Below are 25,198 nucleotides of genomic sequence, written 5' to 3'. Positions count from 1 at the left end.
CAAAATGTCCTGGGATTTAAATGTGTATGCTTCTTTCTGATCTGCCGAATGTCCCAGTAGAGGGCCAACTGTACACCCTCAGGAAACTACAAATCTATTAGTCATTCCACTCCACTTAATTATTCATAGAGATCTGCCATGTTCTTAAAAGATATTTTCAGTAAAGTGCCCAAATTACATTAAATGGCTATTCCCAATCTCCCTTATGAACATTTGCATAACATCCATTTTTTAACCGTTGAATTTGTCATTGTAAAACAGTTTTGACTTCTTTTTAACTGCTGTTTCTATTAAACAAACAAATAGTATAGCCAAAATAATTGTAATAAAAAATAAACAAATAAATACATTAACTCACTCCACAGAAAGATGTGTGGATCTTACAGTTAACATTGAAGTGCATGCTAGTTAGGCCTGCTGTTAAGATTAGTTCATTCTGTTCTGAATGTGAGTGTTCTCTTTCAGAGTATGGGTGTTCTCTCCTTATTTGTTCAGAAATAGCGAGTACATAAATATGGATCATAGCCATCTGAATATAGCTCAGTAGAGCTTAACTAGGCTATGCATTTGCACACACACAGTGACACCAAAGAGTATATTCAAATTCTGCAATTACTTTTCATCAACTGGTGTGGTATTTTTAGTGGATGCATTAAGTCATCGTAAAAAGAAGAGCATATTTTCAAAGAGAGTAGAATCATGCACATTTAAAGAATATAGTGTAAGTTTATTGCATGTTATTTGCAACTACATGAAAATGTATTAGGCTATAGTTTACAATATATGCAATTAGGTGAACTTAATATTTATTTTGACCCACTTACAGTACATCTTTACAGGTAATTTCATAATTCTATTGTCTCATAAATATTCTGTTGTTTAAATATGGTTACTGCTGAATGTACTGGCAAGCATTTACGGTAAACTAAAATATATTTTACTATCATTGCTTTCTAAACTTGTATGTCATGTGCTATTTAAATATATGCTATTTGCAATGCTGAAGTTGCAGTTTAGGACATTTGAAATATAACCACTTTAAATTTAATATGAAATAAAACTAAATTATAATCACATACTTACATATGCTTCAGTATGTTAGTCAACACATCAACATTTTTCTATAAAACATGACAAAAGATTAATTAAACATGGTTTAAAGGTAAAACATTTAATGTACAACAAAGTGGACTTTTTAAAAGTGTTCTTAAGTGTGTAGGTCTGTACTCTCTTTAAGTATACTTATGTGGTCTTTATGTGGGCACTTACTTCAGTAACATTAGGCTATATTATATAAATGCAAGTAGGCCTACATTTATTTAAATACATGCTTTTAAGATCTGAAGTGTGTATATACAATTAAGCACACTTCTTTTTCAAGTTCAGAAAGGTGTTGTAGAAAACTAACCAGTAGTTTGTTACATCAATATTGAATTAATCTTGGACAGTATTAAAACATATTTGAAATACTATTTTAATTGGCCGGCATGGGTATGACGCCATTTAATTTTAGCGAATGAAAACGAGGCTCCTCACTGCAGAACACAAGATCCAGGGGGCGTGGTTGGATCCACATCTAGGGGGTGGAGATGGGTAGGTTTAGGGGTGTAGATGGGTGGGTTTAGGGATCAGGGGGTGGAGACGGGTAGGTTTAGGTATACGTAAGGTGGGAGGAGTTGGATCTGGATCCACGCCCCCTGGATCTTGTGTTCTGCAGTGAGGACAATCTCAAAAGTCCCTGTCAGGTCACGTTTTCTAGAAGTTTTATTTTTATTTTATTTTATTTTATTTTATTTTGATCGAAAGCAAAGTAAAAACAAAAAACAAAAACAAAAACATTACGACCGGTTCAACAGACTGCATGTCTGTCAAAATACAGCCTCGTTTTCATGTGGCACACCGTCCGCCTGTCTAAACATCTATACGCTACAGTGCAAGCGTAACAATACGCGAGAGCTTCGAGTTCTCGGTTCGGCGTTTTCCGGCTGCAGTCGGCTCAGGGAATGCAGACGACGAAGCATGCAGACTCTAGTGTTGCCAGTGGAGACGGGCAAATAAAAGAAGGGATAAACAGCTCCAACGACTGCCCAAGAAGAGCGCCGAAAAATAAAACCAGCAGGTAAATCATTCAGAACACACCACCAATAGATTTTTCAATATTGATTTATGTTTGACGCCTCACTATTACTGTACAGGTATACGTTGTCGCATTCCATGACAGTGACTGGGCGGACCTAAACTGTATCCCACCGGCCCGTAGAGCTAATTAACATATGAGCAAGAAGAAATACTGGCAAATGTCAATAATAGGAGTCAAGCGAGCGGCTTGTAAGGGATCAGAGCTCTGAGACTGGCTGGCGGAGCCCCGTTAAGACGCACAAGCGGATTAGGACTGGCGAGCAGGTGCCTTTGTTGGCTCGCGCCGTTGCTAGTGGAGACCCGCAGTAGCCCGACGCGCTTCTTTAAAATTAATGCATATAAATGAGCGTCTCTTCAGCAAACGGGGAATAAAACGCGCTTGACAGGTAAGAAATATTCTGCTACCTCGAGTTTGATGTTTTTGGTAGTCTTTTCATGAACAAAAATTAAACTTTCGTCAGTTAAAAAGTGTTGATCTTATGCAAGCGCAGTTACATTATAGTTCAGTGTAAAATGTTTATGTAGGTTAAATTATTCATTCACGTTTAATGCCCTGTGCCTTTAAGAATCATAAAACGGTTTGTTTAAATAATTGTGCGCATAACAGAAGGGTGCAGAAAGGGAACACTTTAGATGTACGCAGTACCTGATAGATTATTTAAATGAGGGGCAGCATGTCAACTACATGCAGTTTGTGAATAGGCTTCACGAGCGCACAGTGAAGTATTTTCACGCTCGAGCAGATGGTCTCCGTTCAGACTGCCGAGTAGTGGGGATTTTAGCTGATGCAGTCTCTCTCTCTCTCTCTCTCTCTCTCTCTCTCTCTCTCTCTCTCTCTCACACACACACACACACACACACACACACACTAGGTGTTTCTCATGTCTGCAGCATTGGATACACTCATCTCTGCAGTCTGTCTATCTATCTATCTATCTATCTATCTATCTATCTATCACCCATCTCTCTCTAATCATCATACAACGAGCGGCTATAATTTTCTAATGTAAATTTTGGATTATTGAATATTGAGAATGATTGTATCATAGCTGCCCAGATCTATTCCTCATAGTTTCCATCAAGCTGTATTTTCCATAATATACTTGGCAACATCCCTGTTTGCTTTATCCAAAAATTTAGCCTTGCCCATCCTGTCTATTTCTATCTGCCTTTCTGACTCTAGGTGTGTGTGTGTGTGTGTGTGTGTGTGTAAAAAACTCATCTATATCTCTGGTTGTACAGTACTGCAATGTTCCACTGACTAAAACCAACATTAGATTATAGAGTTGAAATTAGATGACAAGCTTACTGTAGCCTACCTTATTGCATATCTAGCAAAAAGCTTTTGAAGCATCTTAGTTTAGTTTAGTTATCTTTGAGACGTTGCCACAGTTCTTCTGGATTTAGTCTGTATCAGTTTGTTCTGTTTCTTCATGTTATTCCAGACAAACTGGATGATGATCAGATCAGATCTCTGTGTGGAGCACTGGCTGTTGTCAAACTCCTTGTGCAAACACAAATCTCACTGGATTATTACAATTAATGGCAAAATGAATGTTTGGAAATGTAAACTGATATTTCCTACTGACACACTAAAGCAAAAGACAGAAATAACGGACTTAAACCCATTTTTTAGCTGGTGAAAATACCAGTGTTCTAATAATTTTGGCCACCACTGTAAATGTATAAATAAGGTTCAAAACTCAACTTGTCAGCTCTCTGGTGTCAGTTATTACAATTTGTTGTTTTCTCAGTTCTAGGAGTTTTTTAACCAATGCGAGTTCCGGCACCATGTTCTACGGTTCCTCATCTGCCAGCATGTCTCTGCCATCCAAAAACCGCCTGAAGCGTCAGAGTCGCACTTTTACCCAGGTTCTGTACCGGACACTAAGTTATCGGGATCGTCGTTCTGTGACTGACCTACCTGAGCAGGTACGGGACGATCCAGCTGAGCTTTCCACCCAATCATCTGCACCAGGTGTGCTGAAGATATTTGGTGATGAAATCAGCACCGGCGCTAACTACAAAAGTGTTCTCGCCACACCTCGTTCCAGTGCCCAAGAGTTGATCAAAGAGGCGCTTGAGCGCTATTCTCTAAACAAGGCCTCGGCCTGTAGCTATGTGTTATGTGACGTGATTGGCCGGTTTGAGGGCCCAGATCGACGGTGGCGGACTGAGTGCCTTCGGGCGCTAGGAAACAACGAGAAACCCCTCCTCTTGCAGGACCTCTGGAAGCCAAAAGAGGGTTACTCTCGCCGCTTTGAGCTCAGGCGAAGAGCTGAGGTCGAGGAACTGGCAGCCAAAGAGAAAGACACAGTCACTGCAGGTAATGCACAAATGCATTCACTGAGAAACATATGCTCAGTAGAGGACGTTCTTGTTGTGTGATTGTATTTTCTAATTAACTGAAACAGGAAAATCCAGTACAGCAGAGCGGAAAAGCACACAAGAAAGGTTATGCTTAATTTTAGTATTTACCTTTCAAGACATCTGAATGAAAACATTATATTACAATTACTGGACCAAGACAGAAACATTATAACTATTTGAAAATTTGATGTTTTAAGGAATGTTTAGAGATATAAAGTATACAAATAATTTATTTAAATGAAAAGAACAATTATAGTACACAATTATCTAGTAACAATTATAATTTTAACAACATGTAGTATACATGTAGTTTAATGTAGTAAATTATAATTATATAATAAATAAAATTCAGATTTTTGTCTGGAACGCAGTATACTGTCATGATCAGTATTAAGCTAATCTTTAGCTTTCAATCCAATCATACTGTTATGATTAAAATAAAAATCAAATACTGTTTTTCTTGTGTTTCTTATAATGCGGCAAATTTATTCAGAAAATGTTTACGCTAAAACTTTGACAGCTCTAATAGTTCAATATTATTGGGTATTTCAGATGATTGGATAAGTCAGAAGCGGGAAATTGGAAACTTCCGACCGTAATACTTTCCAGTTAATCACACACATTTTTTTCACATAATGCCAATTATGGCAAAGATAAATATCATGAACACAAAATGCTTGCATTAGTAAAAAATAGCTTACACTCAGCAAGAAAGGTATCTACGCTATGAACATAATGTTGTACGATGCTCTTCAGTCGCAACCATCTTTGAAATGACATCAGTTCACACTTTGAGTGTGTTTTCAATCTTTCCAATCATTATTTTTAAGTTTGAGGTTCCATAGTTGTTTGGAATAATGTAGTATTACCATGTTGTAAACAATATTAAGCTAATCGTTAGCTTCCAGACTAACCACACTGTTAGGATTAAAATAAAAATGTAACACTATACTTCTCTTATTTTGAATTATAATCTTGTTTTTAAACATTTGGTAGCCCACATTTGCAAAACAGAAGCTTAAAATCTGCTATTACATCACTCTTTTTAAGTGCTGATAACTGGAGATAAGAGTTGTGTTGAACGTATCAGTACTATCAACACTGTGGTGCTATAATAACTGCCACTACATCTTAATTGCTCTTTGACGTTCAGGGCTGCTCAGGTTCACTAATGCCGACACACAGATGTCAGAGCAGGTGCCCGAGATAAATGCACGATTGGGTCTGCAGTAGTATGGCCGGCCTCCAGTAGTTGAATTGAGGTCTCAGTTTCACTATTTTATTTGTGCTCTTTTATTGCAGACTAGTCATAACACTGCCATGCAACTCTCTCACACTCTATCTCTCTCTTTCTGTTTGTGCCTGGATGCTTTTGTACTAAATTACAAATTCAACAGGGTGGCCATTGAGCCAAAACACAGGGTGGAAGTTAAATCAATATCAGCAGGCACATTACTCAGGATAATTTATCCTCAGGTTGAACTGCTTTTCTTCCTGGTGAGGTGGAGAGAATGCATGTGTGTGTTGGTTTCTTAGTGTAGCTGTACTTTGGGGCCAAATTTGTCCCTATAAGTGTGCTATTTTTGATAAAACCTTCCTTTGGAGACATCCTCAATTGGAATTTGTATATAGATTTGTATTATTCTAAAATGCAAAACGTTTTTATTTAGGGTTAGGAGGATTAGGATCATGCAGTACTATTTAGAATTATCTTTAAATTAAAAATTAAGAGTCCTAATTTTGATTGCTTTATAAGGTTAGTTTGTCGATTTTCAAACAGCTTTGTATTGTTGCATCGTTGATTTTCAACCAGCTTTGTGTTGTTACAATGTTAGTAGCATATGTACTTTTTCTCTGTAACCTAAACCAAGATATTCCCATTTACTTTTCAAGCAACAGTCGGCCACATGATGTTTTAGACAATTTAGCTGACTTTTGAAAGTTTCAGTTTTAGGGGTTTTGTGAAAACTACAGATCGTACTTCCACGTTTTTGTATTCCTGTTCACAGACAACCGGATTAAACCCAGTGCATTATGGGTGTTGAAGTTGTCCTGTCTATATTCGCCACAGCCCCTTTTCTCTGTTTTCTGTAGTCAAAAATGCCTTTTACCACACTGACACCCAACTTTTATTAAAAAAAACTGTGAATTGGTCCTTTAAGGTCACTCTACACCCAGTTAGCTCTAAAACATCTGGTTTGTGTAACTAGAAGCTCTAGTTAATCTTACTTGTTGGAAGAATCATCTGCTCAAGTAATGCATTATTGGTATCCTGGGAATTTTCCCAATTATCGTAAGCTTGCTACTGTTTTATTTGGTGCATAATTTCTCATGGGGTGCATGTTGTATATACACATTTATTGTCGTTCTTGTCTACATGTGACTGCATTTTAATTAATGAAAATGTCACAGGCTTATTTGGGGATCTTAGTCGTTAAGCTTGTTCAGAGTGGTCTTCTTAAACTTGGCTTAGTGTCCTGCTGTTTCTTCACGGGAAGAGACGCTGCTGCTCCTCACGTTGGGACTGTTCTCAAAAATGAATGTGTCTAGTGATTTTCACAGTCAATCAAAAAGGCAGTGATGGTTGAGAAGGTGCAGGCATTTAGATCAAGGGTTTATGAAGGTCACAGATGAGTAAAGGTGAAGAAGGGTTGGGGGATTACATTTGCAAGTCAGCACACCATCTGCACACACACATATTACTCAGTGACAGATGCTACTGGGGGCTTTATGGATAGTGTTGAGGTATTTACCAACACATGCACGTTTTATAACAGGTTTGGATTGACAGTTATGTCTGCATTAGCACCATGTCAGAATATTGTAGAACGATGATTAAATTGGCCTATTCCAGTTCATTCCTATATCAAAAGTTTCTTGAATAACCAATGGTTGCTGTCACATCAATTCCGTGTCTTCTCGTATCTTTAAAAATAATTGTAGAATCTATTATAGAGCCAAAATCACATGAACTGCTACATTATTAAAAATAAAGATTAAAAAAAATCTTCATTTTTCACAGCAATGCCATAGAAGAAACCATTTTGGTTCCCCAAAAAACCTTTCAGTAAACAGTTCTTAAAATAACCATTTTTAGTCAGTGTGAAGAACATTTTGAAGAATATTTTTCTAAAGAAACTTTTTCCACTATGAAGAAGCTTTTGTGCAGTGGAAGTGCTCCATGAATGATAAAGGTTCTTCATGGAAGCATAGATGCCAGTGAAGAATCTTTATTTTTAAGAGTGGAGATGGCGTTAAATATTAGCTCAGATTCAACATCTATGCTGCTATGCATCACAAGAAAATGTAAATAGAGGATAATGGTAAAATTTGCTTGCTTGAGTGAATGAATAGAATTATGTGTGTATATTCATGTTTTTTTGGTGATTTGTATTTGTTGTGGTGTTTACCCATGCCCAGGGACTCACACAAACTCCCCTGTGCTATCTTCAACCTTGAGTAGAAGTGGGCATGGTAGATGCCATCGGAGCTCCCCCCGGGGCTGGCGTTTGATACAGCCCTGTACAACTATTGTTAAAGGTGGGGACTGTCCTCAGGTATGGTGTCAGCCACCAGCCCCACCTCCATATACAATACCATTACTTTGCAGACCCATTATTTACCGCATTGCTACATGCACCAGTCAAGTGCTGACTTCCTATACCCAGCATTATACCACCATTTATTACCCCCTATGCAATTATTAGTCACATCCCTCATTGCATGTCCCTATTGGACAAGAATATTATCCTTACTTTATCATGCCTCTATATATTCGAATTTATATATTTGGAAATATTTTCTATTTATAAAATCCCAAATTAGCTTGGAATTATTAAAATGTTTAATGTTTTTGAAAGAAGTCTCACCAAGGCTGCATTTTTTAAAATAAAAAAATACAGTAAAACAGTAATATTGTGAAATATTATTACAATTTAAAACAACTGTTTTTTTTTATTTGAATAGATTTTAGAGTATAAATTATTACTGTGATACAAAGATACTGTGATACAAATTTTCAGCCATTACTCCTCTCTTTGGTGTCACATGAGCATGTGTTAAATGCATAACTGTAATACATAGATATATCAATTCAGAATTTAATTTGGGCCTAAAGAATGTAGGCCTAGTATCTTTTTGCAGAGGTCATATTAAACAGCTAGTTTATCCAAAAATTCAAGAAAAATGTCCTCACTTACTCACCCTTATGTCATTCCAAATCTGTATTAATTTTATGATTTTCTTTTGGGAACAAACAAAATAAAATGTTTTAGCAATATGTTTACACTGTTTTTTCCTAGACATTGAATGGGTATGTGAGCTTAGATATTACAAAAAAGCACCAAATGTACCATACCATTAGTCAGTATGACATGTGCACTATTTTCCATATCATACATTTGCTTTGTTTAAAATGAGGTTACTTAGTATGGCATACAACCTGCAATGTTTATCTTTATTACACTTTGCATTTCACCTCCACATTCACTCCTTTTTGTGCATTGTTGTCCTCTAATTCTTTAAATATACTTGTGTGTATTATCATGATTTAAGATCACTGGAAACTTCTAATAACAGACAGCACAAATAAAAGTTAAATGTATTTTATATTTCTAGTTATATTATTATTATTATTATTTTTTTTTTTTGAACAAACAATTTTGAGTCAGTATGTATTGTTAAGCTCATCTGTTCAATTAAACCCCATATGGTTAGTTTTTGGCTGATGACAATGAGTCACAATTACCTAAGTGGTTTTCTCTCCCCGACAGATATCAATGCTCAAGCAAGGAAGCTACAAAGAAACCGTGCTAAAGGAACAATGACACTCCAGCACAGCTCCTCATTTTGCCGCAGCCTCAGTGAAACCAGCCTTAACTTGGTGGGTCTGCCTGGTGAGGAGCCTAAACGGTACTACTCCACCCTCCCACGGCCAATCAGAACACGCTCGGCACGAGACGCTGAGACCCAAAAAGAACGAGATGGGGGCAGAGTTAAACACTCTCTCTACCAATCACCACACTTGCTGCTCCTTCAAGGGTACAACCAACAGGTATAAGCAAAAATCACCTATAAATATCTATCTATCTATCTATCTATCTATCTATCTATCTATCTGTCTATCTGTCTATTGGTCTATCGGTCTATCTATCTATTGGTCTATCTATCAGTCTGTCTATCTCTATCTTAAGATTATAATACTACAGTATTCAGCAAGGCTGCATTAAATTCATCAAAAGTGGCAGTGAAGCCATAATGTTATTAAACATTTTGTATTTCATATAAAATTCCTTTTGAACTTATGTTGGAAGCACCATTCTTTATATTCATATCCATATTCTTGAGCACCAAATAAGCATATTAAAATGATTTCTGAAGGATTATATCACTGAAGACTATAGTACCGGCTGCTGAAAATTCAGCTCTGCTATCACAGGAGTAAATTGCATTTTACAGTATAATAAAATAGAAAACAGTTATTTTAAATTGTAATAATATTTTACAATATTACTGTTGTTACAGTATTTTTCAACAAATTAATACAGCCTCGATGAGCATAAAGAGACTTTTTTTTTTTAAACGTCAAATTGTCCCCCAATCCCAAACATTTGAATAGTGCATACTATATTACATTATAAAATGAAATAAGGGTCAACTTTGATTTGATATGTCGCATAAGAATGTTTTTAAGCCGTTTTTAAGGTTTTTTATTGCTTCTGTCTTGTATTTCTAGAGTAATTGTTGAGTCTTGTATTGTTTGCTTTTCTTTCGTTTTGTCAGGATTGCCTGGTTTACCTGTTGAATCGAGAGCAACACACAGTTGGTCAGGAAACAGCGTCAGCACGGCCAAATATCTGCCTGTCATCTCCGGATGTGCTTCCACTTCACTGCCGAATACGTCGTGCACCGCAACGGCGCTCTTCCTCGGACCAGCGATTACTTCTGGAGCCCGTCGCTCACGGCAATGTACTGGTTAACTTCATGCGTATTGAGCGGCCCACTCCACTACGTCATGGGGATTTGCTGTCCTTTGGTGCTCATTACATCTTTCTGTACAAAGACCCACTCAGTGCGAAACCTCTTCCTGCCCAAACTCTCACTCGACTTCGGGCGCTGGCACGACTATGCGATAGCGAGTCGGGGACTGTGCCTGAGAAAGGGGACGCATGTCGTATGTGTGGGGCCGTATTACATGAACCAGTGGTGTCTCGGCGCAGCTCTAAGGCTCCTGCACGAGCTGCACAGAAACGAAAGCTCACGCTGGAATTTGAGCGGGCTCACGAGGATGCGCTGGTGAACCGGGTGCTGACACTTATTGAGCCGAGCGGAGATGACCACAAGCTGACACCAGCATATTTGCTTTGTCTATGCATCAAGCACTCAGCAAATACATTTCCACCTGGCAGCTTCGGTAAACTATTGCTGAAAATTGCCAAGAGGATTCAGACCATAGCATGGGTTCGTACTGGCATCAACAGCTTAGTTGTGTTTGTGTTATTTTTTCCATGTTAAAATACTTCTATACAAATTTAATGTGCAGAGACAAATAAAAGTAAGTTAATTTTAGGTTTATTTCCCTGAAAAGTACGTACGGATGCACAATATACTGGTATATTGGATATTTACTGTAGGCTAATTGATCCATATTGGTTGGTATCTGACATGACACATGACATGAGGATAAAATGAATTTATTGTGGCCACAATTTAAGAATTACTTCCCATAAATTAGGAATTTGTTTCCTTGTTTTATTAATTTGTTCCCTCTTAGTTAAATCGTGGCCACAAATTAGGAATTCGACAACTTATTCATTTGTTTGCCCGTTGTAGTACATAGTGGCCATGTTTGTTATAATTGGTTCTCTGATTTTCATTTAAATAAAAGTGGTTTTGATTTAATACAACATAGCCATGATTAACTTAAACGAGCAAAAAAATTCTTAATTCATGGCCACGATTAACTAAAACTAGGGAACAAATTCTTCATCCGTGGAAACTAATTCTTAAATTAGTATATATTTATATATATAAAAATATATTTTTGTCTGCATGTCATGTGCAGGGCTCCTAGACCAATAAATATCAATAAATTAAATATCCAATATGGTATCAATATATTGTACTTTTCAAGGAAATAAACAAAAATTCTATTCATCATACGATATTTTTATATTTAGGTTACCTTTACCATCATCTAATGCTCACTTAAAAGTAATTAAATTATTAAATAAAATAAAGAAAATATTGTTAAATGTAATCTTGAATCTCAAAATGAATAACAGTTTTTACTGTACATTATAATGTTGTCATGTCTAAATTTGCTTGTACCATATAAAACAATTGATTTTATTATTTAGGAAATTATGCACTTTACCTTTTAGAAAAGTATTGTTTGAAAATGTTAATTTCTTGCAGTAAATACCTGCGTTTGGCCTACTCAATGGTCTGTCACCTAAATCCAAACTACATTTCCCACAATTCCTCCAACTGTTACACTGTAGTCGATATCATGTCAGTGAGACTGATTGTATTTCAGTATGGGAGAAGAAAATGATGGAAAGGCAAACAAAGCAAGTTTTGTCTCTCCATGACATTCCAGTGATTGATTTACGTTGCACTTCAAAAAAATTTTAGATAGTGCATCTTTGCAATGTCCAAGTGCAAGTGTGTTTTTTATTTACATAATGCTCAGCAAAAGCATTAGCATGATGAGGATAAATCCCATTGATTGATTTTCTGCTGTGAGGGTCAGTACTGCAAGTCACCTCACATGCCCTTGTCTTTGTTGACAAATGCATTCGCCTATGTTGATTTAAACACTACAAAATTAGTTGAATCGTGTAATTTGTGAACATCCGTTTAACCTAGTCCCAACTATCCTGAAGCATTTAATGACTGTCTTTAAACTCATTAATTATTAAAATCCAATTTTAGAAGGTCAGCCGTCAGCTCTAATATTAACCAGCCAAAGAAAAGAGCAAGGACGAAAAGTCTGAAAACGTAGAAACGATACCAAGGTATTATACCTCCCACGTGAAGCTATTCAAAATTTTATGACATTAATTGCCGTCGGTGTCTGTGTCTCGCAGGAGAAGACAAAGGAGTTGGCACAGAAGCAAGCTCAGCAGTGAGTATCATGTTCCGCCTTATAATACGCACATGTGTGCACTTTGAACGCGTGACACTCTAAGGTCATGCGGTGCTGAATAGGCCGTCACTAATTCTGAAGGCATTGTCACTGAATCGAACCGATGAATGTGTGTTTTTGTGTGGTTATACAGTCAAGATCCTGCCTCGCTGTCTCTGCTCAGCATCTCAGACCTAGTACCGGATCTCCAGTTCATTTTCTTCTGGATGTCCAATGCCATCGAAATACTGTATTTTATCCAGCAGAAATCACCTGCGTACATGCAGACTATTGAGCTCATGGATGATAAAGGTATGAAACACACTCTGCATGGATTGAGAACTGGGTCTATAGGGCCCAATACTGACAAAATTAAAAACACTAAATAGACAGGAGGATTAGAGGTTGTAAACGACACATAAAATACTGCATTCGTCTAATTGTATTTTTTTTATGTTCCTTATTGCAGCGGGATCTAAAGAATCTCTCCTCTCAGCAACAATATCAGCAAACGAAGAAGCTATGACCATACTAGAGGAAGTGATCATGTACACCTTTCAGCAGTGTGTTTACTACATCACTAAGGTAAAGGGTAGTATTACGGTATATGTGTGGCGCCACCATTGTAAGATGTTACCAGGGCTGCTGGGAATGAATTATTTAATGTGTGTGTGGCTGCTGGTTTGCTTGTATGTCTTTAGGTCTTCTTCTCCTCCACCTCATGTCCTCATTGTCTTCCCTATTTGGAGCCTGTCAATCATTTTAGATTCATAAAAGTAGTAGTTAATAATAGTAATAGTAATTAATAGTATTTATTAGTAGTTAATAGTAGTTATTTACTTAATGATATGGTAGTTAATTTCCTAAATGAATCACAGCTTATCAAATAACAGTATTTTGAATAATAAAATGATAATTAAAAGGACATTACGTTATTGTACCAAATGAGTAAAAAATGTAATACTTGTTACAAACAGTGGATGTAGAGGTCAATTTATGTAGTTTTATTTACTTTTCAAAAGTTTCGGGGTCAGTAAGGGGTAATTTTTTCTTTTCTTTTCTTTTCTTTGTTAAAGAAAGAAAATAATATTTAATTATTCGGTATGTATTAAATTGATCAGTATGCATTAAAATAAACATTCTATTAATGAACCATGATATCACGGTCAATGATATCACGGTTTCCACAAATATATGAAGCAGCACAACTCTTTTCAACATTGGTAATAATAAGAAATATTTCTGAGTACCAAATCAGCATATTACAATGATTTTTTTTGATTGTTTATTTATAACATATGGCTTACAATAACTATACACAAGGCAGGGTTTGCATTAAAAAATGATATATATATATATATACATACACACATATATATATATATATACATGCGGGTGACATGACAAATCTATACACACCTGGAATACCAACTATTTATCTTTCATCGAGTTATTGTATAAGAAAATTTTTCAATAAATTCTGACCATTATTCGAATGATTTCTGAAGGATCAAGTGACAAAAGAAAATGTGACAAAAGAAAATAATAAATTCATACAGGTTTGGAATGACATAAGGGTGAGTAAGTGAGGACATTTTCTTGAATTTTTGGATAAACTAGCTGTTTAATATGACTTTGGCAAAAATATATTACATTCTTTAGGGACAAACTAAATTCTGTATTTATATATCTATATATTACAGTTATGCATTTAGCAATTGCTCATGTTACACTAAAGACTGGAGTAATGACTGAAAATGCAGCTTTCCCATCACAGGAAATGAATCACATTTTAAATATATTACAAAAGAAAACTTAAATTGTAATAATATTTAACAATATTATTGTTTTTTACTGTATTTTTGATCAGTGTCATAAGGACAATTTTTAATGAATTAATCATTCTATGTTAGATAATACATTCAATTGACAGCTCTATAAATATTGTGTATATGTAGGTGTCTGGTTGTTCATGTTATTATAACAAATGGCTGTTCTTTACATTTCAGACCTTGTACGTTGTGTTGCCCGGGCTGTTGGACTGTAACCCATTTGGGACGGAGTCTGCATCAGAGCACTGCCGGCGGGCTGTTGGAGTGTGTGTGTGTGCTGTGTGTGTGATGCCAGAGGCGGTTCGCAGGGTGGTGAGTGTGTTTCAGACTACATCAGACCTGCTGCAACAGTACCAGGTCCATTCAGAGATTCAGAGTCAAATGTTTGCCTACCTCTTCTTCTTCACCAACGTCTCACTCTTCAATCAACTCATCGATAAAGGTTTGTTCAAGCTCAGCTTCCAGAATCTTTTTACCTGTTTGATTTCTGTGTAGCACACACACAGACTCAAGAGACACACTCAAATATTACTGTCATATATTTTCATTAAGCATGCTGCTATGGCAACAACAGGACATAGGTAGTGTGTCAATTGCAGGCAGAAGAAAAAGGGGTGAAAGACTTACAAATAAAGAAATATCAGAATGGAAACTGATGAATTGAAACAAAGTATTTATTCTGCCCTCTAGTGTTGAAGATACTCTAACCTGTGAGCCAATGGACTTTCTCCATCAGTTCTTAGGGAATAAATATTTACTTTTTAATTAATAATTTCTTTTTTTTCATGGTACATGAGAAGAAATATTAAGCAGAATGTCCAGACTGCTCTTCTAATACAAAAATATCAGAATTACAAAGATGTAAGATAGCAAGTCATTGTTCACTTGCTTAACTTTAAGATTATTTCAATATTAATTCAGTAATTGATTCATATATTAAGGAAGATTTTTTAAGTGAGATTTTTATTAGTGAGAAATTTAAGTATAGTAAACGATGCAAAATTATTTTAATATTTTATTTTATTGAAATATTAAAATTATTTGGGAAGAATGTTCACCAAGGTGAATTTGTGAATTTATTTGATCAAAAATACAATAAAACTGTAGTATTATGATATATTATTACAATTTCAAATAACCATTTTCTGTGTGAATATAATTTAAAATGAAATGTATTTCTATGATGGCAAAGCTTAATTTAGTGACACATAATCCTTTAGAAATAATTCTAATATTCTGATTTGGTGCTGAAGAAACATTTCTTATTATTATCAAAGTTGAAACCAGTTGTGCTGCACTCATTCATTCAGAAAACTAAAAAAATTCAAAAGAACAGCATTTATTTGAAATATAAATAAATGTAACTAGGGTTTGAAATTAACAACCGCCAAATGCAGGTAAAAATCAGCTGTGGCGGGTAACGCTGTCACTAGCCAATTTGGCGGGTTACTTTTTGTAAGTTATGTTCACTCATTCATTTCTTGGGGAAGTTCATGCAAGCCAAATCTGCGCAGGTTTAGGTCAAATACTGAACTCATTACATTATCGAGAATATTGCAAACACCAAACAAAATGTTGATACTGATTTCATTTGTTTAGTAACAGCCTAAATGTATTATTATTATAATTGACTGATTAAATGTAAGAATTTGACTCAAAAGATGATGCACACTTTTAGAAAAAATGGCTTTATAAAGCCAAGGTGAAAATGCCCATAGAGGTAAACATCAATTTAAACTTATTGGAAAAGATTAATTTCTATCACTGCTGTGAACTGACCACACAAAATATGAAATATATCAAAAACTTTAGGAGTCAGCTGTCCACGTTATTCCTTAAGATATCAGCACAATAACACACTCAGCAAAATATGGTCTAATTATCTTTATCGATAAAATTCCAGAAAATATTGAGATATTATTTTTTGTCAATATCGCACACCCCTAGTTCTGACACAAAATGATTTGCAGCGGTCGCTTTGTCACGTTCAGTGTAGACAGCCTCAAGCTGTTTGTTTTTTTGTGGGTTTTTCTTTTTTTTTTTTGGCTAGTAGAAGTTATGAATGGCCGATAACTTAAAAATGTTGTAGCCAAATTGGCTGGTGAGTGAAAAAGTTCACTTCAATCCCTGAATGTAGCATTATAAATGTCTTTACTGTCACTTTTGATCAATTTAATGCATCCTAACTTTTGAACAGCAGTGTATGTTTAAATCTAATGTATTTAATGACCACAGTTGTTTTTGAAATTATTTTGTCACTATTGCGTGTTGCAAAACCAGAACCAGTTTCCTTTTTTAAAGGGTAGTGCGAAACATATGTCGTTTTTGTGTGCATTACTCGCGGTCAGGTGAAGATTATTTCTCCAGACACCCATAATCCTCTTTATGTCATAACAGACAGAGGATCAGAGCTGGTCTTACACACAAACACCCACTTACACTCACACAATTTGACATGCAGTACTGTAATAAACCGTGACTACAGTTGTGACTATTCACTGGAACCATCTTCATTTTATCACCAGTATTACAGTATGCCATGATTCTGAAAAGTGTTTGTTTAGTGTTTTCATATGCATCCTTTGCATAACAATTGTATGTGTAAATGTGTGTTTTAGGCCCCGTGCGTGGCTGGTTTCAGCGTTCTCGGGTCCTGCAGATCCAGGCTAGTGTCAAGATGCTACTGGACTGGGCTAAAGGGACGGGACACAGTCATCTTGCTCACAAATTCTTTGCCAAGTTCTGTAGCGCTGTGAGCATCCTTGCCACACCCCCACAACAGCTTTCACAGGTAATGCAGTTCATATAAATTTCATATCTGTTTTATATAGTAAATCAGGTTCTTCAGATAATTTTCAATCTGTTTGTATCAGTGATCAATCAATGAGTCCAGAAATGTATGCATCATTTATTCATTTGGATTTAGCAAAATGTTAAGCTAATGTATTTTAATTATATATATCAATTGTGTTTTTGTCATATTTAGAAAATCATATTTTGATTACAGTCTTATTTATAGTTAATTATATGTGTTCAAAAAGAAATCCTTTCAACATTGCACTGATAATATAAGCTTCTTGTTATAAATAAAGTAAAAGATATAATTAAAAAACAATTGATCAAAAATAAATTGATAGTACATTTTATAGTAGTGTAGTCAACAATTTTAATAGATAGCTTGACTGTAGTTTAACTACTTAAAATTAGGATTTCCTTTCTTTAGAGTAAAAAAGGTTCTTAACACTGAGAATAAAAGAACACAGTTCTTTTAAGAACTGATTACTGAAAGGTTATTTGGGAAACCAAAAAAAAAAATCTCCATTTGTAACCTTGATTTTTATTGTGTTTGTGTGTGACAAGGAAGGAAGCTTATAAATCATACAGAATGATCTTTTTTGAAAATCTAAAATAGGAGAAAGTTTTGTAGGAGATGTAGTTTTAGGAGTACATTTAGGGTAAGGAGGAGAAAATACAGTTTATACAGTATAAAAACCATTACATCTATGTCCCCATAATGTCCCCTTGAAACATGGAAACCCAATGTGTGTGTATGTGTTTGTTTGTAGATGAGTTGGAAAGCTTTGTGTGCTGAGCATCCATCTCTGAAGCCTGTGCAGCTACACAGAATCCTCACACAGTACCAGCTCATGGCGGAGCTCGGTCCTCTACCAATCTGGCAACCAAGCAGTGAAGATGAGGCATATATCTATAGAACAGGTAGACACATTAAAGGACTATAAATGAGTACTGTCGATTTTATTTCCAGAGACTTTGTGCATTCTAGTGTACATTATGCTTATGTGTCTTTTCAATAGTTGATCTGCTAGAGAGTTTTGAGAACCACCCTCCTATTGTGCTGCCGAGTGCTGGGTTCAAGGTGGACCTGGAGAGTGACAGTGTGGAGGACAGTATATACCGCCAACTACTTTACGTTCGTCATTTCCTTTGGGGTCTTCGCTCCAAGACCCATCCTTCTAATGGCTGTGCAGACCGTCAGGATTCTCAGGTAAATTTTGAATAAAATACTAATAAAACGCTGCTGTCTTAAACTTCTTTTTTTTTAAATCATTAAGACTTTTGAAAAAAGTATTTTCTGCTCACTAAGGCTGCATTTATTTGATCGAAAATACAGTAAAACTGTAATATTGTCAAATAACTGTTCTATTTTTTGATGGCAAAACTGATTTTTCTGCAGCCATTACTCCAGTATACAAAGTCACATGATCCTTAAGAAATCATTCTTATATGCTGATTTGCTGCTCAAAAACATTATTATTAAAGATATATTCATCAGCATCTGGCTTTTGCTGGTCATTCTTAAAAAAAAATGTGAACTAGCTTAAGGACTGTAGCTCAGAACACTAAGATTTAAATTCTATACATGAGAGTCATTCTTAATCTGATTACAAGATTAGCTGTTTAATTAGGAGCTGCCGGCTAAATTATGGCCATGTGTGAGTCAGTCTACAAAGAAACGCTACACATTTTCCATTGTTTAAAGATTATCCGAGCCTTATTTCATTGTTTATTTGTTTCTGCCATCAGTTTAACTGCCATATGGTATAATTCTGTTAAAGTTCTTCCTCCACCAGAGTACTCAATGTTGATTTATCTTTCAACTACTCATGCAGTTGAAATGAACAAAATGCACATCCCTATTAAAAACCCTTTAACAAAACACCTTTCTTTTTATAACACAGGGAGACCATAAAAATATGAAGATAATACAATTTCTCCAATGTATTGTGGGTTTTCATCAGAGGGCAGCCAATCCTATTAATTTATATGGTAGTCACCATATTAATTTTAGCTGTGTAGCGACTGTGTCTTCAAAATATTGTAGAAAATAACACAAATATAAAGTCCTTTTCTCCAAAGCAAAATACACATTTTTAAAATTCTATTTTTTTTTTAAATCTCATTTTAGCATTCTATTCTTAAAGGGACAGTTCACCTTCAGTTGCTGCTCCCCATTGACTTCCATAGTATGTGGGAAAAAAAACTATGCAAGTCAATGGGGACCAGCAACTGAAGGTGAACGGTCCCTTTAAATACACAAACATGGAAATAACTTAAAGGAATAACTGACATGTTTGACCTTTGTTGTTTTTTTAAAGAGTTGTCAACTTCTGCTTTGCTCTGTGAGATAATATGGATATTAATAAAATGATGATAACATGGTAATTGGGTTCTCCAGCGTGAGCCTCCTCAGCCTCACTCCAGTCCACATCCAGCACCTCCTTTGCGTGGGGAGGGAGAGGGGGAGGTGCGGGGCTCCTCCGCGGGTCTCGGAGGAAGAGGAGAGGGAGCTGGAGCTGAGGAACGACCCAGAGACAAGCCGCCGCATAGCATTCACTACAGAAACGGGACCAGCATCCGTTACGCCAACCAAACCCAAGCGACAGACTCTTCCTGTATACTGACTCCACCTAATACGGCCCTCTATCCGGAACACACGTATATACACTCCAACACACAGTCCAATCCAGCCCACTACCCTGAGCATGCTTCACAAGAGCACACACATACACACTCTCACACGAAGTCCAATGGTTGCATGCGTTCAACTCCAGAGCACAAGAAAATCAATGGCTTCATCAGCAATGGCATTGAAGGCAAGTCAAAAACGCCTTTTGGGTCGTGGATGTGTGTGTTCTTTCGGCTAGATTTGGTCTCTTGGGTCATTCCTGTTACACAGTACATATATATGAAGATTATTTTGTAGTTTAAAGATGTTTTTCTTTAAAGGAATAATGAACATTTGCTTAAAATGTACTCACCCTCAGGCCATTCAAAATGTAGATGCTCATCTGAAAAGATTTGGAGAAATTTAGCATTACTTTGCTCACAAATGGATCCTCTGCAGTGAATGGGTGCCGTCAGAATGAGAGTCCTAACAGCTGATAAAAACATCACAATAATTCACAAGTAATCCACACCACTCCAGTCCATCAGTTAATGTCTTGTGAAACAAAAAGCTTTGTGATGTTTTTATCAGCTGTTTGAACTGATAAACCTTTATCTCAAAACTTTATTGAGTTAACAGGATTATTTATAAAAGTCAAGAAAATGTTTCCATCATCAACAGGGTAGAGCCTATAACAGGACGGCAATAAAGGCCACTAATGATATTTTGAATTATCATAGCAATTTATCAAATTGAAAGTTTTTTTTTTTTCAAAGACAAACTAATACTGAAAAGAAAGTATTAAATCACAGAATTCATTAAATCCATTATTAATACTTTTACTTACCAGTATGTATTTATTTAGAAGAGACTAATACTTGATTTAATAGTGAAGTGCTGTTGTTTTCTCACCAAAAAAACTGTCACTTCCTGGAGCATGATGTTATTAAGGAGCTGGCCTTTTCTTAAAGGCATGCATATTACCAAATATTAAAGCCATATTACGAAAGATTTACACTATAGAAAGAGAGGACAATTGAGTAAAAAAATGAAAACTACTGCTATATTTTCTTAATTGTGGTATTGCGATAAAAGAAAATGAATAAGATATTAAAAAAAGGGACATAATGCAGACATGAAAATGTGCTGTGTAGTACGAATGACTGTTAGTGTTTGCACATGTTAGTTTTGATTATTCAATGACAGACATATAATCATGTCTGATTTGTGTACATTTCTTTTATTTCACTTGAATGAGTTTATGTGTGAATGCATGTGTTTATTTCTTATAAACATATGCACAGATTTCTCTGTGTATAGTTCTGTCAGTTTTCTATGTGTTTACTCTCTGCATCATTTAATAACTTTGTTTGCATGTGCAGCAGATGCATTTTCCCATTGAGAACATATTGATTTTGTTTATTGGCCCGATTAGGGAGTCTGTGTGTAGAGTCTGTGTGTGCGTCAAATGAGCACTGAGTCCTGTGTGTGTTTGTTTGTTTATCCCTGCCCCACTCCAGGCCCTTTGAGTGGTTGTGGTTTTCCTTTCCCTGTCCCTGTCTCTCATCTGGCCCCAAACTCTGATGATATCTGTTCCGTCTTTGTAGTGGACCTGGATAAAGGACCTTACGGCCTGGGAATGGGACTTATCGATGGGCTTGTGAGTCTCTGCAGTATTACTCTGCTGAAATTTAACACTGGCGGTCAATGTTCTATGCATATAACCCATAACACTATAGATTTGTTCCTAAACCTAGACAGCATGATGCTCATACATATACTGTAGGCTCAATGGAAAAAATGTGCATCTACCTACATGTTTGTATATCTCCAAAAAACATACCTTAATAGGTCCCACTTTATATTAGGTGGCCTTAACTACATTTAAGTACATTTAAATGAATAATTTGATACAATGCACTTATCGTGTACATACATGTTTTTACATTGTACTTATATATTTTAAAAAATACCTGCATGTAATTACATCTGTAACTAATTTCTGTAATTACATTTATAATGTTGACCTATTCCTTACACCTTAACTCACCCTTAAACCCACCCATACCACCAAACCCGTCCCTGAACTTACCCGTACCTCGCATCAATACTTATCGTGTACATACATGTTTTTACATTGTACTTATATATTTTAAAAAATACCTGCATGTAATTACATCTGTAACTAATTTCTGTAATTACATTTATAATGTTGACCTATTCCTTACACCTTAACTCACCCTTAAACCCACCCATACCACCAAACCCGACCCAGCAGCAAAAGTGTTTTACAATACAATATAAACATAATAAGTACATTGTACTTATTGTTGATGTAAGTACATAGCAGCTAAGGCCACCTAATATAAAGAGGGACCCCTTCATACAATTCACTGCAATTTCCAAGTGAAATGAACACTAGTGGTAATAAAACACCAACAGATTTTATTGCTTTTCACACAAATTAGGAATACAATGGCAGAATTAAAAATAATAATAATAATGCCTTGTTTATTTGTGGTTCCTTTTCAATTCTATGTAATGATTTCAAAGCATTTTTATCATCCTGCATGATTTGTAAACTAATTGAAACTATCATTTTGACATTTTAATCACATAACAGCTCCATAATAATGGCTTTTCTGATGCAGTACTTCAGAACTTGCTCAGTAGCTCACCCGGTACAGCATAGCATTGCATTTGGGTAAGAGTCTCGAATAACACAAGTCCTGATAAAAAAGCTCAAAGACTTGCAGGAGCAAGCTAAGTTGTCATGGTTGCTTCAGCAAATGTGTTTTTACTTCGTTTTGCTTTTGTTAACACTATATGTTAGGCTTAGAGTAGGTGGTACATTTTTTAATGCAATAGAGCATTAACCTTTTAGCGCCACTCACCGGACATTTCACATCAACTGCCATGATACATACAGCAATCAACATAATAAAATGTTGCCAGATTCATGCTTACCTGTTTCACAACAAATTGAACAGCGCTGCTTACTGGACATTTCATTTCTGAACAACCAATGTAATAAAAGATTGCTACAATCACATTTTGTTTCGGATAAATCTGAAAGTTCTTTAGCCCCACTCACTGGACATTTCACTTCGAAAGTGTAAGAAAAAATGCAAGCATCATAAAAAAAACACTCTCTTGAAGGGTGTCCAAAAATGTTGCCAGCAAAATGATGCAGCTTATTATTTTTATTTAGCCCAAATATAATCATTCATGGCAATCCTAGAATTGTGAAAAGCTCATTAAAAATCCTCCAATACAATTGACAAGTTAAGAGAAATTATTTTATTTATAGACAGCAAGGCAGCTTAGGTACAGAGCTTGTGTGTAAACCCTCGATTTTATTATAAAACAGCAAAAGACTTTTACATTATGTGCTGATCAGTTTCTATTTACTGGACAGATGTCTGATTATGGTTTGCACAAAATTCTGATTGATATTATGAGCTGTAAAAAATACTAGTCTGATGCTTTCGCTACACTCTAAAAAATGCTGGGTTAAAAAGGGACAAACCCAGCTATTAGGTTGTTTTGACCCAGCGGTTGGGTTCAAAACAACCCAACCGCTGGGTCAAAACAACCCAATAGCTGGGTTTGTCCCTTTTTAACCCAGCATTTTTTAGAGTGTACGATTCCATATTTTCTGTTTTAAGAAAAAGGCAACAAACAGGTCTCTGTTTTCTCATTCTCTCTATACACAGCATACCCCCCTGAACTCTCCTGGAATCTACATCAGGACACTGATTCCAGATGGACCAGCTGCTGCAGATGGGCGACTTTGCATTGGTGACAGAATCCTGGCAGTGAATGGGACCAGTCTCATTGGAGCAGACTACCAGAGGTCAGTGCTCTATAGACATCATCGGCTAGCAGATAATGTTCGCAATCAAAGTGTTACCGTAACATTTTCACCAGGCATGATCCTTTGCTATATAAATGTGTTCTTTTAACCCTGACATTTGAATCTCGCTTTGTCTGTCTCTCACAGTGCTGTGGATTTGATTCGTCTGGGGGGAGGACGGCTCCGGTTTCTTGTCGCCAAATCAGATCTTGAAGTATCAGAGAAGATCAGTGCCTCTTCCTGCTGAGAGAGAGGCTGCAAGTGTGACCCTCTACCTAGACGAAATATGAGGAGGACAGCAATTCATCCTTTCCGAGACTGGAGTACAAGCACACTATAGGACCTCTCAGCGACTATAACTCAGCCCTGTACAATACTGCACTCTTTCTCAGTCAGAAGGACAGTTTGACATCTCTGTCTTTCTTTACCTCTTAGCCAATCTGGTTTTGTTTCTTGAATGTCAAGGAATGTTGAAGGGGAAGGTATTTGTGCACATAATCATGAACGGAGACATGAAACGGGGCGAAAGTGGGGTTTTAATTGTGGGGTTAATTTGCTTTATAAAACATACAAACAATCAAGAAAACAATAAAAAACTGAAACATTTCAATAGCCTCGCTAAAAGGCACAAATAAGTCTTTATCTTATCTTTAACGGTTGATAAAAAGATCAGACGAATCTTCTTTTTCATTAATAAAAGCTTCTGTCTTTCAAATTGATAGTAAACAAAACTTTGGCTCAAATACTTGACGGTTTCCCCATTTAACATTATATATGCTGAACGACTGCACTTCAAGAGCCTCATTTCATGGTGCAACTTTCTTCCTCTCTGCATAAATATTTTAACAAAATTCTCAGTTCGCTATGTTAGCCGTATTTGCAACGACTTTAAGTTCACTAACTCACAAACTGCATATATACAAGCATATCATTTTCAAAATGATAAAATGTTAATATAGGACATAGAATTCATAAGCTGTTTTGTTTATATTTGAGAGGACATGACTCTGCACAAGTTTTTGAATACAAAAAGTGTTTATTTTTTCCCATTATTTCATGTTTGTACTAAATCTGTATTGCAGTATTTCATAAATGCATTTTTTTCTCAGTTGTACTTGTATTTGGAAGATTTATAATGTAATATACCTTGCTATTAAATCGAACATTGAGAAGTCAAACTACAATTGAGTTATCCTAGTCTTAGTATTTTTAAGAGATGCCTTCAACATTGTCCAGGAGAGGGCGCCAAAACACTGCAGATGAGTTGAACAAAACGGTAACTTGATCGGTTCTTCTAATTGTTGAAAACGAAAGACTAGAGCCGGTGCTCTACAAAACAGCTATTTATTTTGCTTTAAAATCCGATACAACTATAAAGTCAGAAGTCATCAAACCCTTTGTGTTGTGGAATTAAAATTGTAGAGCCTACGGAGAAGAGAAACGTGAACTACAAATTTTAAGTCCAG

At 36.0% G+C, this 25,198-nt stretch overlaps 1 protein-coding gene across 3 annotated transcripts; it reads left to right on the top strand.

Moving 5' to 3' along the window:
* Positions 1-2,000: 2,000 nt before the first annotated feature.
* Positions 2,001-24,769, top strand: LOC107725399 (ras-associating and dilute domain-containing protein-like). Of its 3 annotated transcripts, XM_016534642.1 has the most exons (16): positions 2,051-2,119; positions 2,196-2,525; positions 3,894-4,465; positions 9,282-9,562; positions 10,291-10,968; positions 12,600-12,637; positions 12,792-12,949; positions 13,107-13,222; positions 14,647-14,911; positions 17,088-17,260; positions 18,036-18,186; positions 18,285-18,475; positions 19,667-20,084; positions 21,397-21,536; positions 23,593-23,732; positions 23,880-24,769. In XM_016534642.1, the coding sequence occupies exons 3-16, from the start codon at positions 3,931-3,933 to the stop codon at positions 23,977-23,979; spliced, it is 3,384 nt and encodes a 1,127-aa protein (XP_016390128.1). In that variant the 5' UTR covers positions 2,051-2,119; positions 2,196-2,525; positions 3,894-3,930; the 3' UTR covers positions 23,980-24,769. The 3 variants fall into 3 exon arrangements, with proteins under 3 accessions (XP_016390127.1, XP_016390126.1, XP_016390128.1); XM_016534641.1 differs by lacking the exon at positions 2,196-2,525 and having other exon boundaries at positions 2,001-2,119; positions 21,484-21,536; XM_016534640.1 differs by lacking the exon at positions 2,196-2,525 and having other exon boundaries at positions 2,001-2,119.
* Positions 24,770-25,198: the final 429 nt, after the last annotated feature.

Source organism: Sinocyclocheilus rhinocerous, unplaced genomic scaffold, assembly GCF_001515625.1.
Source record: "Sinocyclocheilus rhinocerous isolate Xijiao unplaced genomic scaffold, SAMN03320098_v1.1 scaffold1386, whole genome shotgun sequence".
NCBI classification, from domain to species: domain Eukaryota; kingdom Metazoa; phylum Chordata; class Actinopteri; order Cypriniformes; family Cyprinidae; genus Sinocyclocheilus; species Sinocyclocheilus rhinocerous.
This window is presented reverse-complemented; position numbering and strand designations above follow the sequence as displayed.